Below are 17,879 nucleotides of genomic sequence, written 5' to 3'. Positions count from 1 at the left end.
AAAACATTTAAATATATCCGAAGCAGAGGGAGTTGGTTGGACTGTTTGGATGATCGAGGAGTTAAAGGGGTGCTTAGAGAAGGTAAGGCCATTGCAGAAAGATTAAATGATTTATTTGCTTTGGTGTTTACTGAAGAGGATGTTGGGGGATACTCGTTCCGGAGGTTTTCATGAGTAATGGTTCAGATGGACTGAACCAAATCATGGTGAACCTGGAAGATGTGGTAGGCCTGATTGACAAACTGAAGAGTAGTAAATCACCTGGACCGGATGGTATACACCCCAGGATTCTGAAAGAACTAAAAAATGAAATTTCAGACCTATTTCAATTAATTTGAAATATATTAAAATCATTCAATGTACTTGAAGATTGGAAGTTGGCCAGTGTAATCCCGATATTTAAAAAGAAATACGGGGTGATCCGGGAAACTATAAACCAGTGAGCCTGACTTCAGTGCTGGGAAAATCATGGATACTGTTATAAAGAATATAATCACAAAACATACAATTTTTTATTTTTTTTTTTTGAAGGGGGTGAATAAACATGTGGGCAAAGATGAACCTGTAGATGGTATTTGGATTTTCAGAAGGCGTTCAACAAAGTCCCACATGAGAGGCTTCTAAAGAAACTAAAAGGTCATGGGATAGGAAGTGATGTCCTCTTTTGGATTGCAAGCTGGTAAAAAGACAGGAAATAGAGTAGGATTAAATGTTCAGTTTTCACAGTAAAAAAGGTAAACAGTGGAGTGCCTCAAGGGATCTGTACTTGGACCAGTGCTTTTTAATATATTTATAAATGATCTGGAAAGGGGTACAACAAGTGAGGTGATCAAATTTGCAGATGACACAATTATTGAGAAAAGGGGACGCTTTAATGTGAATTTGTATCACAGATGTATCTTGTAAATGCTAAAGTAGTTGAATTAAAAAAAAAATTAGGTGTCATATAAACAGGTGCATAAAAGCTTTCTATTGCAAAAAAAAAATCAAGATAGCTAAGCAGCCCAGGTTTAATAATGTTATGCCTGCATATTAGAACTCATAACCTTTCATATGTGGCCACCAACCTGCCTCAAAAGTGAAAAGTTTGTACTTGCCTATTGTAAACACTTCTGTGCTGAATATGTCCTATATCACACAATCTATTCAGTTAGCTGAGCATATCCTACACCAGTGATTCTCAACCGGTGTGTCGCCACACTTCCCGGTCCCCCGCTGACCCAGCTGCTCCCTGGTCCTCCTCCGCCCAGGCTTAAAATGCTGTCTGCCAGAGCGGAATGAAACAGAACAGCTGGAGTCAGCGGCACCGGCATGGTCTCTTCTTCCCACCCCCCCCCCCCCCCCCCCCCCCCCCCCCCCCCCCCCCCGCGTGGACCGGAAGAGGAAGTGGTGAGCAGCGGGTGCGTGTGCAGGAAGAAGAGACCATGCTAGTGTGGGCAGCATCGGCCCGAAAAACAGAAGAGAGATGCAGCTGGAGGAATGAGTAGCGCGGCTCAGAGAAAAATGAAGAACGTCAATCCCCGCGGCAGATGAGACTCCTTTCTCCGCGCAAGGGCTGAAAATGAAGGAGGCTGCTGCTGCCGCCGCTAGTTCTGGGGAGGGAGGGAGGGTGAATGAGCAAGCATGTATGTTTGAGATCCTGTGTGTGAGTGAGATAGCATGTTTGTGAATGATTGAGAGCCTGTATATGTGAAAGAGTATGTCTGTGATTGAGAGCCTGCCTATGAGAGAGCATGAATGCAAGTTTACGATTGGGAACCTGTATGTGTAAGTTTGAGATTGAAAACCTGTTTGTGTGAAAGAGTATGTGTATGATTGAGATCCTTTGTGTGTGACAGAGATCATGTGTATGTATGATTGAGAGCCTGTGTGTATAAGTAAGAGAGAGAGCATGTCTGTCTGATTGAAAGCTGGTTTAGGTGAGAGAGCATGTCAGTATGTGATTGAGAGCCTGTGTAGTAAGAGAGAGCATGTGTGTCTGTGTGTGATTGACAGCTGGTTTAGGTGAGGGAGCATGAGTATGTGATTGAGAGCATGTGTGTAAATGAGAGAAAGAGAACATGTTTGTAAGCATGTGAATGAGTCTGTGTGAGAGAAAAAGACAGCATGTATGTGTGTGATTAAAAGCCTGTGTGTGTAAGCGTGAAAAGATAGACAGCATGTGTGTAAATGTGTAAGAGCCTATATAAGTGAAAGAAAAAGCATGTGTATATGTGAGTGACTGAGAGCATGTGTGGATAAGTGTGTAATTGAGAGCCAGTGTGAGAGAGAGCGCTGGTATGTGACTGAGAGAGAAGAAAGTTCCAAGCAAACCACCCCTCCTCCTGCTAATTCAGAACAATCTCAGGACATCTGGATATCAAACGTTCCCAGGTATGCAGAGCAAAAAAATTTTTGTATCCTTATTTTTCATTACTGGGTCTTTGTGTCTGCTATTTTGAAATATTTTGTTGATATCTAGAAATTTTTTATGAGTTTTTAATTATTGGATATTCCACTCATCAGCTGTTTTGAAATCTGTTCTTTTTGTTAGTATGGTTTTACTGCTACTGATTTAATATTTCTTGATTTGTTTTATAAGGATGGGTGATGTTTCTTTTTTCCTTTATTACACTGCATACAGAGACTCTGGCTTGTTGCAGTTTCCAATTCAGTTTTGTTTGTTTTTTTGCATGCTTCTAGTTATGTTTTGATCTCTTTATTCTTTGTTAGGTGAGGGTCAGCACATGTGATTTAGGTGAGGTTTTCTACTGGCGTATAGTTTCTGTGTAGGGCTCTATAGCAGCCTGACTTGGTCTGTTTTCCTAGGCCTGGTGTAATATTTTCAGTGTTGCCTTTTCTTAGGTAAGGTGGTTACTGTTTAAGTGCTGGAAATTGGTGCTGTTTTGGTGTGGGATGTTTACTATTTATGCAATTTTTGTTCATACAGAATACGTATCTTTTCCTTGTGTCATTTTAAACAAAAATAATTACCGAACCTTTACTTTTTATTTCCGCCGTGAATTGTAATGAGCAGTGTGTCACACGTTTTGAGCTTGGCCTGTCAGGTGTGTCACGATGGGGAAAAAGGTTGAGAACCACTGTCCTACACCATACTACACAGTTCATTCAGTTGCTGAATGTGAAAAGTTAGATCCAGGATGTTGGCAAACAATACAATCTTTCGTCAAAACTGGTGTATGCTTCTCTCCAACAGTCTTCATTCTGGGAGCAGAAAAAACACCATCTTAATATAAGTGGATGATAGAACTCTATCTGTTGGCTAGTACAGATTGTCAATCATATTCAAACTGTCAAAAGAAACTGATGACAAAAACCTCAAGGATCCTTCATAAAAAAAAAAAAACCAATAAACTGAAAAATCTAATTCTGGTATTTAAGCCATGGTCTGTAAAGTAAAGAGCCAATATGCTTCACATAGTAAAATAAGTCTGTTGTAATCATCCTTGATGTAAAGGTAAAATGTTATTGATGGCTGCAAAAACATGAGTGTTAGCTACACAATGGGTTACCAAAGGGGCATCCAAATGAGACCTTCACAAACTACGGTTCTCTAGCATGTGCACTCGTACGGTCATAAAGTCTTCCCCACATAGCATGGGTTGCAGGGGCATTTGACAAGCTATATAACTCTTGAGAAAATTAAGGTCATGGGATAGGCCATGACCTATTGTGGATTTTAAACTGGTTAAAGATGGGAAACAGTCGGGCTAAATGGTCAGTTTTCTCAGTGGAGAAGGGTAAACAATGGAATGCTTCAGGGATATATGATCTTAAGGGAATGATGAGTGAGGTGATTTAAATTTGCAGACATAAAATTATTCTGAATTAAATCACATATGGATTGTGAAAAAATCACAGAAGGACATTGCAAGACTGGAAAACTGAGCATCCAAATGGCATATAAAATTTAATGTGGACAAGTGCAAAGTGATGCACATAGGGAAAAATCCATACTATAGATACACGATGTTGAGTTCAAATTAGGAGTTACTACCCAGGAAAAGGACCTGGGCCTCACAAATCCTCGGTTCAGTGTGTGGCAGCAGTCAAAAAAAAAAAAAAAAAGCAAACAATGCTAGAAGTTATTAGGAAAAGAATGGATAATAAAATATCATAATGCCTCTGTATCGCTCCATGGTGAGGCCACATCTGGAGTACTTTGTGCAGTTCTAGTCATTGCATCTCAAAGATATAGTTGCATTGGAAAAGGTTCAGAGAAGCACAACCAAAATGATAAAGGGGATGGCATGGCTCCTCTATGAGAAAAGTCTAAAGAGGTTGGGGCTGTTCAGCTTGGAGAAGATATGGCTGAGGGGGAGGATATGCTAGAAGTATAAAAATCATAAGTGGAATAGGACAGGCAAATGTAAATCTGTTATTTATGCTTTCAAAAATTACAAATACTAGGGGACACTCCAGAAAGTTAGTAAGTAGCACATTCAAAACAAATTGAAGAAATTCTTTCATTTAAAGCACAATTAAACTCTAGAATTCATTGCAGGAGAATATGATTAAGGCAATTAGCGTAGCTGGGTATAAGAAAAAAAAAAGGTTTGGGCAAGTTCCTGGAGGGAGAAGTGTTATTGACCAAGTAAACTAAGAGAATAGCCACTACTTATCACTGTGCGATAGCAGCATGGGATCTGTTTACTGTTTGGGATCTTGCCAAGTACTTGTCATCTGGATTGACCCCCATAGGAAACAGGATATAGGACTTAATGGACCCTTGGTCTCACCCAGCATAGTGATTCATATGTTCATTTATTTTGCACTTTTCCAACTAGCAGAGCTCAAACCATGTTTTATAGCACCCCTGTTTATTTGTAAACCAGCATGATGTGATCATTTCATGAATGCCGGTATATAAAAACCTTAAATAAATAAATAAATGTTACAGATTTAGGTCTACATTCAGGTACATGAGGTATGGCACAGTAGATAACAGCTACGTTCAAAGTACAAACATATAGGGTAAATAATTTGGGACTATTTTCAAGTACACACGATGTGACATCCTAGCTTACAAGTGCATGTAAAGTACAAACATTTAGGACATATAAGGCAGTTGCCCAACCTTTTTCAACCCGAGGCACACTTAACATTAACCAAAATGTGTGGCACACCAACCTCCTCAAAGCAGGCAGTGCAGGCAGAGGTCTGATATAGCTAAGAAGAGCTAGGAAAGCACTGAATGCCCCACCAAATTTTAAAACAAAAGGAGGGGGGGGAGACACATGGACCAGTGCAGGAGAAGAGAGAAATCTGTGCAGTACACATTGCTGGATCAGGTGGCTGCCCCTTGTGGCTGCCAAGGGTTCACCGCGCACACTCCCTATCTCACACAATCTGGGGATAGAAGGAGACTGGGAGTTCAGGATGGGGAAGATGAGGTGTTTCGTGTAATGTGTGCACCACACAAAGCGGGGCCCAGCTACGGGTGCACTATGTTATCCACAGATTACCACACTCCAGTATTGTGTGATAACTAGGGAGAAGAGGCATGCTTGATTACACATGTTCTCAGGCAGGAGAGCCACCACTGCTGACTCTCAATGCTGAGAGCAGAGCCCCGGTGCTGGCCTGTATCTGAGCATATCAGGCAGTGACAACGTTTCCATGGCATACCTGCAGGGGCTGTTCTGTAATTAGGCAGAGTGAGGCGGCCACCTCAGGCAGAATTTTGGGACTGCAGCAAATGCCCCCCACCCCCATGACAGACCTGCGGTGGCTGCTTCGCATGACCTTTTCAATCCTGCATCCAAGCGGCACAAGTTTGAAAAGCCATGGAGTTCCTCTCCCCCACTGGCAGGAAAACCCACATGGTGAGATGCTGCGGGGTTCCCACATCCAGATAACAGGATGAACACCTGCCCGCTGGCACCTCTTGATGCTCTGCTTGCGGGGTTCCCACATCCCACCAGCAGGAGGAAGAAAAAAAGACCCAATTTGGAGGGGAGGTGTGAATCAAAATGGGAGGGAGAGGAAGGGAATATGAGTGAGGAGATAAAGGAAGTGGGGTGAGTGAGAGGGGAGGGAAACAGAGAAGGGAAAGTGAATGAGGTGGAAGAGGGAATTGAGTAAGAAAAGAGGAAGCGAGACTGAAGCTGCAGAAATGGGGTATCCTATCCTCCCTCTGCTTATAGACAAGTATCACCTCAGAATGAAGGCAACCGAAAAGCAGTTGCTATAGAGTAAAGGGTGCTTGGTGTCCACCACTAACAAAGATAAGTACTTCCTGGAAACTTGTGCCGAGTGGAGGAGCAGCTTAGTGGTTAGAGCAGCAGGCTATAAAGAGAAACCAGGGTTCAGATCCCTGCTATTCCTTGTGACCTAGGGCAAGTTACTTTACCTGCCATTGCCTCCAGTTCAAAGATGGTAAGCCCTCTAGGGGCAGGGAAATACTTACAGTACCTGCATGTGATCCACTTTGAAGTGGCTGAAAAGCAGAATATAAAATAACTTATCATTGTATTGGTTTCAATTTTGTTTTTGCTTTAGTTTGTACTGTAGCTCTTATTTTACCAAACCTTTTAGTTGTGATTACATTTATACAGAATATCATGCAACTTGTGTGTAGCATCTTCCTTTAATTGCAAAGGAGTCAGATGTGAATCTGACACTTATACCGTTTGCACCAGTAATTCTACAGGGAAAGTTGAATTGCAGAGTCTATAGCATATGGTCTGTTTTATTTATGAATTCTTACGGTCCCTTTGTTTTGCCCTTATAGAGGAGCTTCTGAATAACTTTGCCCAGCAGATTGGCGCTTGGAGATTCTGCCTGTATTTTCTGTCCAGCACCCGAAATGATTATGTAATGATGTACAGCCTGACAGTATTTGAGGTGAGCCACGAGAATCCTGCTACTGACATATTTGTATAAACAAAGCCTACAGGGTTAACAGTACTATTCTGTGATTGTTTTATTTGCTGAAACATCTGTATTAAACAAATACAAGTCCCTTCACCCCCATAATTTTACAGTTTTTGACATCTTAATTGGTTTACTTACACACACACACACTCTGAACCAGATGATGAAATATAAAGTGAGTACAATGCATGTATTTCAGGGCATCACACTACCCACAAACCTAGATTTTCACACTAAAGGCTGAGTAGTCCTTGACCTATAACAAGAACCCAGTTAAATTGTTTGTGCACACACATCATGTGGCAAACCAGCATGCTTCTAATCTGACACAGAAACATTCTCATACAGAGTACGCCATCCTCATTAATGAGCAGTTAGTACAGCTTAAGATGTCTGTCTTTGTCAAAACGGGCCGTTTGGAGCAGCATGAATTCCACCAACAATAACTATGAATGCTTTTTTACTTCTGTCTTTGTTGTCAAAAGGAGTTGTTTAGTGTGGCATGAATTAAAGTGCAGCAGTAACCAGCCGAGCCTGTGATCTGTACCAAGGGCTGCTGTTTTTTAAAAAAAACCAAACAAACCAAAAACCAGAATCTCCTTAATTTCTTTTGAACCAACTGATCTCATAATGCTGTGAAGATCCCATGTGTTTGGGTTTTAAATATAAGAATTATTCGTGTAGATTCATCTGAGTGTCTCCTAAGAACATAAGAAATTGCCATGCTGGGTCAGATCAAGGGTCCATCAAGCCCAGCATCCAACAGAGGCCAAACCAGGCCACAAGAATCTGGCAATTTCCCATTTGTACCCATTACTCATTTGTATATATTAACTAATTTTTTTCATATCTACATTACCAGAGATTTTTTTAAGTAAATTTTGTTTGCATTTTTTGACCATTGATTTTGGCTGCATAAACCTTAACTTGGCCACTTGTTCCAGGTCAATGATTACTATCAAACCTTTGGTGTGCTCCCTTATTTGGATCTTAAAGTTAGAGCTACCACTGCACGATATTTTGGGATAAACATGGGGAATTTCGTTTTTGGGATTTGGGGTTTTTTTTCCTGGTAATTTATCAGGGTTTATTATGATAAGAACAAAAAACAGGAGAAAAAAATTTGGAATGCTGCATCATCAATTCTGGAGCTGCTCTTTAATCAGCCTAAAATTAGGGTAAAAATTGGTTTAAAATGAAGAACCTAAATAAAGTGTACACATTTTATATGGGTTTTTTCTTTTTTTTTTGTTTCTCACTACTAGTTCCCATGTGGTGTAATTTAGCCAATGGATATTTAAATACTAATTGGAGGATGTTTTTGTTGATTGGTTTAACATGTGGTGGTTGACCATTTTCTCGTACCCCATTATGCAGACTGAGCTGGTCATTACAAGAAATGCCTTTTAACTGGCTCAGTTTCTAGAACGTGATGGCAGCTGATGCAAATTTGATATCTAAAGTAAGCCTAATTTCTCACTTCCCTCTATATATAGCAATCCTGCTTATAAAGTGGTTAGTAAAAATCACATTGTGATTTTCCAGATGGCATCATGTGACCATACTTCAAAATCCATTAAGAAGAGACACTTTTTTTTTCTTTTTTTTTTTTGCTAAAAATGCTTCTGTAAATGAACCCTGTAATCATGAGTGATTTTGGAAACTGCATCTGTTTTTAAAAACAATATTCCACTCTATTAAAATGGTGCTAGTAACTACCGTATTTTTTGCTCCATAAGACGCACCTGACCATAAGATGCACCTAGGATTCAGATGGGGGAAAATTAAAAAAAAAAATAAATTTGTGCTAAACCAGTGTCTGGGCGTCTTATGGAGCAAATTAGGGGAGTGCATAGCTTTTTTTTTTTTCTCCCCATTTTGTTTTCGGGTCTGGGGAGGGCCATTTCAGGCCACTCCCCAGATCAGAAAACATTTCTTTCTCTGGGAATCCCAACCCTTTAAATTAATTAACCCCCACTCTCCTGACCCACCTCCAAGACCTGCCGACTTAATTTACTACAACCCCCCACCCTCCTGACCCTCCCAAGACCTGCCAAATGTCCCTGGTGGTCCAGCGGGGGTCCAGGAGCGGTCCGGGAACGATCTCCTCGGCTTCGGCCGTCGGCTGCCAGTAAACAAAATGGCACCGACGGCCCTTTGCCCTCATATGTCACTGAGACCGACCAATAGCAGCGGTCGGTCCCAGTGACATAGTGAGGGCAAAGGGCCGTCGGCGCCATTTTGATTACTGGCAGCCGACGGCCCTTTGCCCTTACTATGTCACAGGGACTACCGCTGCCATTGGTCGGTCCCAGTGACATAGTGAGGGCAAAGGACCGTCGGTGCCATTTTGATTACTGGCAGCCGACAGCCCAAGCCCAGGAGATCGCTCCCGGACCGCTCCTGGACCCCCACTGGACCACCAGGGACGTTTGGCAGGTCTTGGGGGGGTCAGGAGGGTGGGGGGGGGGTTTGTAAGTTTTTTAGTTTTTTAGTTTTTTTTTATATTCGCTCCATAAGACGCACATACATTTTCCCCCCACTTTTGGGGGAAAAAAAGTGCGTCTTATGGAGCAAAAAATACGGTACTTCCAGTTCAAACAGCAGTAGGGGAAACTAAGTAGCTGATTTCACTGCAGGGATAGGACTGTATAGAGCTGCAGTGGTGTCGCAGGAACATGGCTTTATATTAAGGTTATAAAACTAAAACGTAAGTAAAGTATTGTTTAGTCCTTTTAACAATTTAATAATAGCGAGTACTCTTGTAGCGAGCCAGGAAGAGGCTCAAGTTGGTCCATGGCTGACTTCCAGATTTGTTTCCTGGTGTACTATATGTTTCAGCACAATGGGCATCTGTTGGCCAGTTTGGGAAGTGTGTTCAGGCATGTTTAGGGGTGAAAGGGGCATGTGGGCATAGTTGGGGGGAGAGCAGAGATCACAGGGGCATATTGGGTCTCAACCCCTGACACCCACCTCCCCCTGCAACTATAGGTGACTTGAACTATAATTTAAATCAGTAGTTCTCAGCCCATTTTTGGGACATACCTAGCCAGTCAACTTCATTTTTTGAGGTCCCCTAACTGGATGGGTTTGCAGGATATCTCTCATGAATATACATGAGATCAATTGTATGGACATCTAAGCAGTGTGCATGCAGAGTTTTCATTCATACCCATTAGCCTTTGAAGTCTGGAATTGCCCACCACTAATGTAAACAGTTAACTGTTTAAACAATATTTACATCCTTACCTCTGCAGGAATATGGCTTCATGTTTAGAGTTGAAGTCACAACATTAAAGGCAAGTTCCCAGTCACCAAACTGTTACAAAGTATAAAATGATTATTACTTTAAAGCTGATGCAATTTTCAGAACTTCTTATGGCAGGGTTTCCCAAACTGGGGGTCAGGACCCCAAATGGGGTCACTAAACCTTTAGCTGGAGTCCCGAGTGCCTCAAAGGACAGAAGTCTTCAGGCATCAGCACCAGCATTAGTAGTAGAAGTCAGTATGGGTCCTGTGAGAACGGGAAGCCTTTCATGAATTGAGATCAGGACCCCACTGTAGGGTCAATGAACTTGCACTAGCTCACAGGCCCCATGCTGACTTTCATTCCTAATGCTGCTGCCACTTGCAGATTAGTCATGTTCAGGATCAGCCTTGGGGGAAGGGGTAGGCCAAGTGTGCACAGGGAGATTGCCACTGCTTTTCACCCCTCACCCACTACTGAACCTACACAAGAGAAAAATATTGACCCTGTCAGCAGCCTGCCCTCTTCTTACCAGTTATCATCCACATTTGGACCAGGGTGAAAAGAAAAATGTTGCCTCTGACACTCAACATGGGGGTGTTTAGAAGGGAGGGATCAGATGCAGGAAGTGTTTGAGGGATGGATCAGCTGTGGAGGGTGAGGGGGGGGGGGGGGTGTATGTAAGAGGAGCCAGGGGTGGGAGGGATATGAGAGAAGAGTTGGAGGGGAGGCTGGAAGGTGAGAGAGGGAGGGGATGACAGGATCAGTTTGGGACTATAAAAATGGCAGGTGAGAGAGGACCTGCTAGGATAATATGAAAAGACAGTGAAGGACAGTAGAAACAATACCCAGAGATTCGAGATGACCCAGAAGAATATGGTTTAGAGTGTTGAAAATTGCAGATTGATTGAGAACCAAGAAGTTCATTTCATAACTATTTGTGATTCAGTAAATGGTTTTTTTTTTTGTGAAAAAAGTCTTTAATGCAGTGCCTAATTTCACTGGTTAAATGCTTAATGCCACTAACTTGAACATGCTTATGAAAGTTCTGATGTTCTTGCTGGAGCTCATTGGATGTTATATGCAGTCAGGAAGCTGTGAATCTGAAGGTTTCATTGCTGCTTGTCCTGGTTGAATTTGGATGATTAAACTTTTGTTTACTTAGGATTAAAAGATGTTTTCATACATGAAGCCATAATAATCTCCAGTTGTGGGTAAAGTTCTATCCACCTCCTAATTTTCCTAGTATAAGGCATGTTATCCCTTGGCAGGCTTTCTATGCTAGATCCCCCTCCACCTCCCACCCTTTTCTGAAGATGGAGCTTGTCTTCATTGTGTACAAGCAGTAGCATTGCCAACACATATACCAGCCCCACTGAGAGGCCTGTATGAGAGCTTGTCTGTCACCAGTAATGCTTCAGTGCTCTTTGTACGCCATTCTAGGGGTTGCGGGGTAGAGTTACACATGCCTTTCAGAGATTTGTCTGTCTTGACCCTTAAAATTCCTAACCCTTGTTTGTTATACATCTTCTGTCTTTCAGAATCTGATCAATAAGATGTGGCTGGGGGTCCCCTCTCCAGATAAGATGGAGATTCGGAATTGCCTGCCTAAGCTCCTGCTGGCCCACCACAAGACGCTGCCATATTTCATCCGCAACAAACTCTGCAAAGTCATCGTAGACATTGGCAGGCAAGACTGGCCCATGTTTTACCATGACTTCTTTACCAACATCTTGCAGGTTAGAAACTAGGGCTTGATTGAAATTGCACATGCTATTGTGAGTAACAAGCACTGGTAATAACACATGTGTGGACTCAAATATCTTCCCATCATAGAAACAAATCAAAAATAATATTCCATCGTCTGTTTTGTTGCTATTAGAGAAATTGTAAAGAGAATTTTCCTTAATTTAGAGCATGGGTTTATACTGCGTAGCTGTTAATCAGTCTGCTAAAATTTCTTAATTATGTTTATGTTCTTAATTGTTTTATTTTTAAGTACAATAAACCACCGACTTAACTGGACTTTTTAAGGAAAGCTAGCAATCAAATTTTAAAATGTTTCAAATGTCTGTGTGACTGACAGGACCTAATTTACAGGTTTCATGTCAAACAGTAATAGCAATTAGAACAGGAGTGGCCACCCATGCACTACCACTATTGTATGCAAATCTATCTCATGCATTTTCATTGTGGATATCCTGAAAACAAGGCCTGTTTGTGGCTCTCAAGAACTGAAGTTGGCCACCCTGAATTAGTTTTAAACTATTGATTAAAAGAAATCATAAGATGTGGGCTGCTGACTGACCTTGGGGGAAGTGGTCTTTCTGTGCTTCATTTTATCCAACTATCATAGGGTAGTAATATCCTTCTCCCACCCCACCTTGGGTGGCTTTCATGCCATACATATGTCAGAAATGTGCTGCACGTATGTTTCCAAAGTATTAGATTGCAAACTACATGAGGATTTTATTGTAACATAGTAAATGCCAACAGATAAAGGCAACTGACCTTAATTCTTGTATTTTGAGTAGATGTTGCATGTAGGCATTATGCTCATTAATTCCCCCCATGTCTTCCACGGCTGCTATATAGCCAGATAAGTTGGGAGCAGATTGGAGTGGCACTATTTAGCCGGATAAGTAATACGTCTATCCAGCTAACTTAGAAAAATGGATAGGTTTTCAATATGTATCCCCTAGTGCAGGACTTTAACCAGTGCTGGGGACCCATCATCCAGTTGGATTTTCAGGATTTCCACAATGAATATGCATGAGATAAATTTACATATCATGGAGATTCAGTATATCTAAATGTCTCTCATGCATATTCATTGTGGATATCCTGAAAACTTGACTGGCTGTGGGGTCTCCGGGACAGGTTTGGAAAGCCCTGTCCTGGAGTGTCTCTGGGGTAGTTATGCACACCGCCATATGATCTTCTGCTGCCTAGGTTGACTGAGGCTGTGGATGCTGCAGAAGCAGTATTCACAGCCTCTTAGAGGAAGGTTGCCCCAGTCATGGCACAGTGTGAACACCCATGGCCAGATTGATAGAAACATAGAAAAATGATGGCAAAAAAAGATTGTATGGTTCATCCAGTCTGCCCACCTGTTGAATTAATTTAGCATTATAATTCTTATCACTTCCTTAGATCTCCTATATTTATCCCATGCTTTCTTGAATTCACATATTGTTTGTCTTCACCACTGGAAGGCTATTCCACACATCCACCATGCTCTCTATATAGAAATATTTCTTCAGATTATTCCTGAGTCTACTCCTATCAACCTTATCTCATGACCTCTCCTCATTCCAGAGCCTGCTTTCCATTGAAAAAGGCTCCCTTCCTGTGCATGGAAACCTTGGAGATATTTGAATGTCTCTATCATATCTCCCTTATCTTGCCTTTCCTCTAGGGTATTCATGTTTAGATCTTTATCTGTCCCCTTATGCTTTTGAACAAAGACCACTGACCATTTTAGTAGCCACCATCCTGTTTATATCCTTTTGTGAAGGTGTGGTCTCCAGAATTGTACACAGTATTTCTATACAGGAGCAATATTGCCTCCCTTTTTCTTCAGACCATTCCTCTCCCTATGTAGCCAAGCATCTTTTTTATTTTTACCGTTGCTTTATCCACCTATTTGGCCACCTTTACATCATCAGATACAATTACCCCCAGATCACACTCTTCCTTTGCACTTAGAAGAATTTCACCTCTTTGGTTTTTACATCTTAAATGCATTGATCTGCATTTTGTTTTTGCATTAAATCTTAGTTGCCAGACCGTTGCCCATTCTTTGAGCTTTTCTAGATCCCTCATGTTTTCCACTCCTTTCTGGCTGTCAACTGTGTTAAGAGTTGGTATTGTCAGCAAAAAGACAAACCTTTCCTGACAAGTCTTCCGTTCTGTCGCTCACAAAAATGTTGAAAAGAACCAGTCCAAGGACCGATCCCTGTGGCACACTTTAGTAACATCCCCCTCCTCACAGAAAACTCCATTTACCACTACCCTTTGTCGCCTCCCACTCAGTTTCTAACCCAGTCAGTCGCTCTAGGATCCATACCAAGAGTGCATAATTTATTACCTTTCTGTGCAGCACCATGTCAAAAGCTTTGCTGAAATCAAAGTACACTATGTCTAGCGCTCTTCCTTGATGCAGCACTTTGGTCACCCAATCAAAGAAATTGATCAGATTTGTCTGACAAGATTTCTCTCTGATAAAACCATGCTGCCTTGGATCTTGCAATCCATTGAATTCCAAAAATTGCACCATCCTCTTTTAGCAGCAATTCCATTACTTTGTTCAGACTGACCTGTAGTTCCCATCCTCCTTATTTTCCCCTTTTATGAATAGGAACCACATCCGCCCTTTTCCAGTACTCCGGGACTCCCCATACTCTAAAGACACTGAAAAGATCAACCAGCGAAGCTGCCAGGACATCTTAGTACCCTCAGATGTATTCCATTTGGTCCCATTGCCTTATCTATTTTAGTTTGTTCCTCATGAACAAACTGTTCTGAATTTTTACCTCACTTTCAGTCTTATTTGTGTTTTATGTGGTCCAGCTCCAGGCCCTTCCACAATGAACACCAATCAGAAATATGTGTTAAGCAATTTTGCTTTTCCCTCATCAGCCTCTACATATATTCCTCCCTTTCACCTCTGAGTCTCACAATGCCACTTTCCCCTGCCTTCTATCACTAACATATCTTAAAGAAAAAAAGTCTTGCCCCCCCCCCCCCATTTTACCATATTTGCTATTTTTTCTTCTATTTGAATTTTTGCATTCCTGACTACTTTCCCAGCTTCCTTAATTTTTCCAGATATTGTCACCATCTTCCTCTTTGTGCGATCTCTTGTAGTTTATAGATGCTAACCTTTACTCCCTTTAGAAATCCATAATGGTCTCTCTTTTCTTCCCTTTATTTACATTCCTAAAAAAATGAGTTACCCTTATCTCATTTTAGTTTTGCCCACTGTCCTTCTACTTCCCCTCTATTTTGTCATCGCGCTATAACAACTCCTTGAGGTTCTTCTCCATTTTGAGAAAGTTACCGTAGTTTTCCTGAAGTCTTGGACCTTGCCTTACAATGAATCTTCATCTCTTGCGTCCTAATATTGAACCACACCTTCCGGTGGTCACTGGTTCCCAGATGATTATCCACTACAACTTCAGAAATACTGTCCCTGTTGGTAAGCACAAGATCCATATTGCTCCCTCCCATGTGGGTTCCTTTACCAGCTGACAGAACGTTCTCCTTGCAGAGAATCCAGAATCGCCCTGCTTCTAGAAGACAAGCCATTAAGCGCTACATTAAATTTGTTTTCAGTCCATTTTCGAACACAGCACCCTTCTACACTTTTTCTCCCTCACTTCCCCTTCCCCTCGTTCACTCACCCCTTTCCCTCCACTCAGTCTTACCCTCTGTCTCTCACTGCCACTCTCACCTCCCTCCCCTTCCCTGAGTCACTCCCACCCTCTCTCAATCCCATCCCCTCTCCCTCAGCCCTCCCTTTTTCTCTGCTCCACAACTTCTTACTCTTCCACTTACTCACATCCCTCTGTCTCTCACCTCACCCTCATTCTCCCCCCTCATTCTCCCTCTGCCCTCACTCCTCCCCACCTCTCCCACCCACCCACACACTCTCTCATCCCTCCCACCCACTCTCTCCTCCCTCCCTCTCTCACGGTCTCCTTCCTCTCTACTGGTCGCCGCCGCTCGACGCCGCCATGTTGATATTCAGCTGGCGCTCGCTGAGTCCGACGTGCTTGCCCACACATGCACAGTAGAGCTGCTCTCTACTGCGCATTTGCGGCACGTTGGTCAAGCTTCATTTATTAGGTTGATACTGTAGTAGGGATGTCCTTACCTCCTTACCTTACCATTGCTGGGCTTACCTTGTAAGCCCAAGTTTTAATACTGTTCTCTATATATAATGCCGCCTCCTCTCCTTTCTTCATGGTCCTTCCTGAATAGATTGTAGCCAGGACTCCATGACAGTTGCTATAACTAAATCAGCTTCTTCCATGACTGCCTCTAGATCTGGGAGTTTATTCCCCATACTATGAGCATTAGTGTATATAGTTTTCCAAATAGTACCTTTTTCCCCCATATTTCCCATTTCTATGTTTTACTTATCTTGGGGTTTTGTTCACTCATCCCGATGATTCTAGTTTAAAGCTGCCCTCGGACTTGCCATTCTGCGCCCCTTATTTGACAAGTGGATCCCATCTCTGTTTAGCAATCCTTGATTCAATTTCCCTGATTGCATGGCCCTGTCCAGTGGACTAAAATAAGTGGGTGGGGGGGGGAGGAAATCCTTAATAAAGGCTCATGGTACCTAAGTTCCGATTTGAGCTGGAAGCTCAGAGAAGCAGGATGAAACTGCTGCCTCCCACCCTCCAAAAAAAAAAAAGATATACTTTCTGTAATTTGCCCAGCTGTTGGTATTACGTTAAGCTCCGCTCTTCTCTCTAGTTGATACAGTCCTCTGCCACTACTCCTCTGGGGCTAATCATGCTGAAGACTACGTCGGAAGAGTTAGCCTGCCCACGCGAGGACCTTAGCGTGGCACGGAAAGAGGAGTTGCGGAAATTGCTGCTTGATCAGGTGCCAACCGTACTCGGTCTTCTTACAGGTACTGCTGAGAGTGACATTTGTGATTCCTGCTTTTCTTTTCTGATTAGACTCTGCCTTAGTGTCATTTGCTTTCCTTTTGCCGTCGATCAGCAGTTATTGCCATGCTTATTTTGTGTAACCAGAGATGGGAAGATTGATTTGCAAATCACAATTTTTGAACTAGTGGTTCAGGATTATGATTTGTTGTGTTGATGCTGATCTTGAAACAGTTTGCAAGTCCCTGCACAAGACGCTTGTTACTAAAATACAAGGATTACCCAGGGAGGTGAGCTGTTAGTGGCAGTGTTCCCTATGTTGGCAGTTGGTATTTTGATACAGAGCTTTTGTGAAATTCATAACTAATGGTGGCGCAAGGAGAAAATCACTGGTGGGGTCTTTACAGATGTTATAAACATGTTGTGCTTTGTGTGTGTGTACGCTCATGAAGGTTTTTAAGACTGAGATGTTGATCAGAAAGCGTATGTCTTTACTTTTTTGGTTATTTGTTGTACCATTTTTGGAGCACTTGGTTTGCAATTGTTGACTCAACCAAATAAGTCAGAAATCATTAGGAAAATTTCCCCATACTTCATTTTTCCCGCTCCCTTTTACACTAGGTATTTTGGAGACCATCTGGGACAAAAACAGTGTTACTGCTGCCACTCCACCACCATCCCCAACTTCAGGAGACCGTGGTAAGTGAATCTGTGGGCTCAGTTATTTTATTTTATTTTTTTTAAATTGTCGTTCTTATTTTCAAAAATGTTCTGATCATTCTGACACTTAAATGCTTCGGCTTTTAAAGTAACTTCACTCCTTTGTTCTTCTCATTGCCTTATTCCTTGCATCTCAGACTGATGGAAGTCAGGTTCAATCCCTTTCTTTTCCAAGAAACATAGGGCAAAATAGGATCTCACAAGCAGGGTATTGCATGAAGTCGTCTTAATTTATCTGGTTTCTGAAGATTAACTTTTTTTTTTTTTTTAAATTTGAAAAACCAAACCCCTCCAACTGTGTTTTTTGGTCTCCCATATCTTGACTGGCCTACTCCTACAAACACAAATCAGAGGAGAGAAGCAAAATGTGCAGTTTGTTAAAACTATCTGTAAAAAGATATAAACTACTGAAC

At 42.0% G+C, this 17,879-nt stretch overlaps 1 protein-coding gene across 5 annotated transcripts in view; it reads left to right on the top strand.

Annotated features, from left to right (window-relative positions):
- XPO6 (exportin 6) overlaps positions 1–17,879 on the top strand; it is a 205,463-nt gene that overhangs the window by 48,956 nt on the left and 138,628 nt on the right. For all 5 annotated transcript variants that reach the window (XM_029576103.1, XM_029576106.1, XM_029576105.1 and 2 more), the window contains exons 3-6: positions 6,734–6,846; positions 11,665–11,862; positions 16,610–16,769; positions 17,368–17,445. In XM_029576103.1, the coding sequence (XP_029431963.1) occupies positions 6,734–6,846; positions 11,665–11,862; positions 16,610–16,769; positions 17,368–17,445 (549 nt within the window). The remainder of the gene's footprint in view (positions 1–6,733; positions 6,847–11,664; positions 11,863–16,609; positions 16,770–17,367; positions 17,446–17,879) is intronic.

This window comes from Rhinatrema bivittatum, chromosome 14 (assembly GCF_901001135.1).
Source record: "Rhinatrema bivittatum chromosome 14, aRhiBiv1.1, whole genome shotgun sequence".
Taxonomy (NCBI): domain Eukaryota; kingdom Metazoa; phylum Chordata; class Amphibia; order Gymnophiona; family Rhinatrematidae; genus Rhinatrema; species Rhinatrema bivittatum.
This window is presented reverse-complemented; position numbering and strand designations above follow the sequence as displayed.